The sequence below is a fragment of the Euphorbia lathyris genome, chromosome 1 (assembly GCF_963576675.1).
Source record: "Euphorbia lathyris chromosome 1, ddEupLath1.1, whole genome shotgun sequence".
Lineage (NCBI taxonomy): Eukaryota > Viridiplantae > Streptophyta > Magnoliopsida > Malpighiales > Euphorbiaceae > Euphorbia > Euphorbia lathyris.
In genome coordinates, this window is record NC_088910.1 from 30,280,170 (window position 1) to 30,285,327 (window position 5,158).

General features: G+C 34.8%; 1 protein-coding gene across 1 annotated transcript; it reads right to left on the reverse strand.

Moving 5' to 3' along the window:
- Nucleotides 1-981: 981 nt before the first annotated feature.
- LOC136226633 (trehalose-phosphate phosphatase A) lies at nt 982-4,877 on the reverse strand. The gene is made up of 13 exons (XM_066015226.1): nt 4,630-4,877; nt 3,735-3,877; nt 3,154-3,632; nt 2,907-3,047; nt 2,754-2,825; nt 2,532-2,657; nt 2,379-2,435; nt 2,162-2,263; nt 1,993-2,070; nt 1,833-1,902; nt 1,683-1,753; nt 1,502-1,594; nt 982-1,405 (listed from the first exon to the last, which is right to left on the reverse strand). Exons 3-13 carry the CDS (start codon nt 3,439-3,441, stop codon nt 1,352-1,354), a joined length of 1,152 nt encoding a protein of 383 aa, XP_065871298.1. The 5' UTR covers nt 3,442-3,632; nt 3,735-3,877; nt 4,630-4,877; the 3' UTR covers nt 982-1,351.
- Nucleotides 4,878-5,158: the final 281 nt, after the last annotated feature.

Sequence of the window (5,158 nt, forward strand, 5' to 3'; positions counted from 1 at the left end):
TTCTCATATTTATTATTATAATAATTTATTTTGTTTTATTTTATTTTTTCTGTAAAAAAAGAAAATGAGAATGGGCATTAGCTATACTGATGCCCTACTAGAATATGATTGTCCATGGCCCATACGAATGCGAAACAACGAAATTTTAGGCTAAACATTATTAACTAATATTTTTATAAAAACTACATCATTCAATACATTCAGCACTTAAAATTCATTATTTATTTTTTCAGTTTTATCAAACAGCATCTTAGTTTTTTTTTTTAAAATTTCAACTAAGGATGTTTCTAAGAAAGATTCCAAGCAGACAGAGATGAATCTCTTGATGATGGTAGTCTTAAAGGCATGAAATTCAAATATTCCTTCAGCTTGAATATGTAAGCATCAATCACGGTAAGGAATGACATTGAGGTAATGAAAAAAGTGAATAACAAATTGTTTAAGACCACTGGTTTCGAGCATTTGGTAGTATGCACATTATCTACTCCAATATGTCATGGCGTAATAACTAGAGAAATTATTCCAATAAACCCAAAACATAGAGATGTGGTTCAACATCAAATGAGTTGAACTCAAATTTGGAAATTGGAAGTTCGTACTAATTACCGGATTGAGATATGGCGATACTAAACCAATTTTACAAAGGATGAGTCATTTAAAGAAGAAGAACAGATCAAGAGACATGTATTTTGGATTAAGTCGAAACTTAATGCACAAACAAATATATAAAGATTTCGATAACACAAATTGACACGACGAAAAAGACAGTGTTCATGGCGATGTTGTATGTGCATCTTCTTCACTACCGATCTATCCCATTCGGTCGAAACAATATCATCCACCTCACTTACTTTCCTAAACTTTTTCATAGGTTTCCATGTGAGTAATTACTTGGGAAGAAACTAATATCACATTCTTTAGTGTACTGAGAAGCCCACAACCTGAATATTACTTAATGAAGAGCTTTAAGTTAAACTGTGCTTAAAATAAACAGAAACATTTTCCATTGTATTTGAAGGATTTGGCATCATGTACAAAAACAGAAACTGGATGCCAAAACAAACTTTCTATATTGAGAAAGAATCAACAAATAATTAGAAATTCTAGTCAAACCGATCAAAACTACTTTTCGTGGGAAAATTAATGGACTAATACACTTTGATACCAGACCACGTGATAGGAAGGAAGGAAGGAAGGAATTTACAACAAAGAAGCCTTTGTGCAATTAAAAAAAAAGTACTTCTCTGCTTCTAAATCTCTTGCTGTTAAAACCCAAAACATATAAGACTACTTATCCTATGTGTTCGTCAGAGTATCTCTTCTTCTTTTTCTAATATATTCTTCACAATATTTATAGGGCACTAGACTTCTTCCATATCACCAAGGACTTGAGGAACTCCATCACCTGGACATAGTAACAATCATGTTAGATTTACTTTAAACGAAAAAGGAGTCGCTCTAATGGTTCAAATTAGAAATATAAGTTATAGATCTTTCTTACTTCGGAAGGGTCTCTCAGAGAGTAAAGAGCATTTGTGTCTTTCGGAGCAGATGATACCAGAATACCATACCCGCAATTCCGTTCTCTCAAAACCTGTTGGAAGTTCATTTTCGTTCATTAAAGAGTGCAACAACTAACAGAACTTGAATGTGAGCAAGATGATTGTTATGCTCATGTTTACCTTGAATGCATCTTCATCTGTCCGGTCATCTCCAACGTAAATTGGCAGCACTTCTTCACAATTGTTCAGGCCTAAAGACACATCGTTATTACATTCGATTTCTACAGATGATTGAAACTTCAATGCTCAAGACATAAATAAGTTACTCACCAAGTGATTCAAGTAGAAATGTAACAGCTTTCCCCTTGTCCCAATTGATCACAGGTCGGATCTCTAAAACCTATATGTATTCAACAGAATAGAATTTTAGAAAAATGAATCACTCATGCAGCAAGCCACAGAATATCAGTGAGGTGTAGCTGCAAATTACCTTCCTCCCATGAGTCAATCGAAGGCGTGGATAGTTTTTTATAACATCATGGACACACTGTGCAACTGCTGTCCAATTCTACAGTCAAATTAGGACAATTTAGAAACCATAACTTTTTAAAGAGTAAACTAAACATGGATTCGTGAAAGAATGGGAAAAAAGACAACACCTTCTCATCTACATTACGATAATGTACAGATACGCAGAACTTGTTATTTTCAACGTGTGCCCCTTTAATGTTTTTAGTACTCTCAATAAGGGAGTTGAGAACCTGCTCATGAAAAAAAAAAATGAAAAGGCTCAATATAACACCAGAAATAAAGAATCATAGATTACTAAAAAAATCACCACTCATGATATGAGGACACAGCAGGAGGTTCAGTTACCTCTTGGATCATGGGTAAAAATTCACTAGCCGGTTGAAACAAATTGACTTCCTCGCCCTATATTTGGAAAAAATCAAGAACATCATTGAAAAAACAAAAGGAAAAATTAACAGATTTAAATCAAGGAAAAAAAAACTCAATGCCAGATGTTACCTGCTTGTCAGTAGATCTAACACAATTTGGGTAGTTACCAGATACAGATTCTTTAACAGGCCCGACGATGTCCATCCCATGACTACCCGCGTAATAGAGTTCATTCAATCCTACAAATTGATATACCTGTGTACCAAAACCCAGCAAGAGATTAGCACATCTGCAAAAATTTGAAAATGAAGATGTCAAAATGTCACTAGTTGAAAAGAAACCTGCTATGACCTTATCACAGCTTCTTCCACTGATTATTGCTGTTGGGAAACATTTTGATACCTTCTTCACAACATTACGCATCTGAAAAGATTGCAAGATTATTAGGAAAGGAAAATATATTTGAACAGAATATTTCTTTCAACATCTGAAAACTATTCTTACAGCACTAGACATGAAGGCGCAGTCAGGGTTATCAACAATTGGAGAAAGAGTCCCATCATAATCCAGAAATAATGCTATTCTCTTGCCTCTTGCAAAGTTTGCAATTTGATCAAAACATGCAAGTGCTGATGGATATTTAAGCTGCATAATCAAACCAAAGTGAAGAAGGTCATGTATTAATCATTCAATTTCAACAACTTGTCAAAGAAAACATGTAGTTCCACTAATAAGGAGATAAAAAATTTACCATCCAAGTGTGATATGCAACATCAGTGTCAGCTGAAGCAAGGTCATTAGTAAGATCCTTGGTTATCCTCTTGTGAGGAGGAGATGAGGATTTCATAGCATCAAGCCAGCTACTGGAGCGAACATCATCTAATACTCCAGTTTTCTTCCTAGGTATGGTTAGAAATAAATTTGAATACATTGTTCCAGAAGGTGTGTATGGATACAGACTAGAATGGACTCCCAATCTTGACTTGCTTATAGGTACAGGGTCAGTGAGAACAGGAGCAGTGTGATTAGATAGGTCCATAGAATCCAGATTTGTTAAGCAATATGAAAGACAAATGAGGTTATTCTGCAAATGATAATCTGTTCGCGTTTCAATATGAAATCTTGGATGTCTTTTCACCCAACCCTTTTATCAATGAAAAACCAGCTCTTCAAAGTGTTATTGTCACTGCTAGTTGGCGAATAGTCCATCAAGCGCAGAAGCCCTGAAATCTGATGATCAGAAAATGTGTGAGCAGGGACAAATAAATGTACATATCAAAGGGAGAAAATAGAAATCCAGATGATGGTTTAAAGAAAAATAAATAAATTTACCTGGAGATAGTCATCATCTAGCCACTAGAGGTTCGTGTCAGAAGTCAAAAATTTGGCAACAGAAGTTCTAATTAGGGGAAAGGAGTTCACTTTAGCTTTCAAGTTCCTCAGAATATCTTCAATCTTTTGCAGAATGAAAGAAACTGCTAAGAAATCCACACAGAAATAAAATTAAGAAATTGATGCGAAAGAAGAAATGCTACAGTCTGCCTTACCAAATGAATATTGAAAATACAAGCAGCAATAAAGAATAACCACCACAATATGGTCAACCAATATGCTTTTACAGCAATTTTCAAGCAAACGGCATGAATGCAACAGATATCAATATGCAAATAACATAAATCTCACGGAGAATCAATGACAATATGCACAAATAACAGGATTCCATAGAATCAATATGCAGAATTATCAGATTGGCATGACAATATGCGCAAATAACAGGATTCCAGGAAGTAATTAACGATTCTGCAGACGTGAATGGCAGCACTAACCAGAGAAAGGTGCGCATACCTAAATCAGAAAATAAAAAACCAAAATAGCTGAAAATAATTTAAGAAAAGCAAATATATTACGAGGAATCAACAACTTTCGAAGTAGAAAGAATGCAGCCATTCAATAGCAACATTAAAAAGAAATATTTGGGGGAAAATTCAGGTTAGACCGAGACAAGATAGCATTTCTTGCACGAATAGAATGTTTGAAAAGAGTAAATTTGACGTACCTAAACTCTTGAGAGCTCTAATCGAATACGAAAAGACGAAACCAAAGCAAATGTTGGAATTTAAATGCTGCTTTATTCAACAGAGAAAAAAAAAGCCCAAAAGAAAAAAAAAAACAGCAATGGCAATTAAAAAAGGATAAATATGAAGAATCAATAGACAACGGAAATAACCTCTTCGTTTTCCCTTTCAATCTCCTTTTCTTCCTTCTTTTTCCGGCCGCTTCTCGGTAACCAAACAATGGAAAGGCAAAAGGAGCAGGTAAAGAGACAAAAGATAAGTGCTGGTGCAGACAACAAGAAGTAAAAACCCTAGAAAAGAAATCGCAGAGAACGAGAACGAGAATCAAGCTAAAGATCTTATTATACCAAATCGATGCAAAAACCGAAAAGCTAGACAGAGAAGAAGAGAAGAGAAGGTTAACTTAAAATAGAGAGCGGGTATTTATAGAGGTGCTATTTTGACGAACGTGATTTACAAGGCAGCACGGTTGTTGAATCAGGAAACACCGCAATTAAAAACTTCAGAAACAAAACCCACTCGCATCCTACTCTTTTATTTACAACACGCGCGAAGATAATCACCCGCTAATGAACTATTTGTGAATGATTACGCACGCTAAACTCTGATTAGGGGTTTAATCTATTATTTTAGCGAGTAGCAACTGAAAGAATCCTAGACGAAATTTTTATTTTTTCTAAT

Excerpts from the sequence above, each read along its gene's own strand:
- LOC136226633 (XM_066015226.1), bottom strand. The coding sequence starts at position 3,441 with ATGGACCTATCTAATCACACTGCTCCTGTTCTCACTGACCCTGTACCT. Across the intron at positions 3,048-3,153 it reads TTGCATATCACACTTGGATG|CTTAAATATCCATCAGCACT; the intron begins GTAAATTTTTTA and ends TTGATTATGCAG. Across the intron at positions 2,658-2,753 it reads GTGGAAGAAGCTGTGATAAG|GTATATCAATTTGTAGGATT; the intron begins GTCATAGCAGGT and ends TTTGGTACACAG.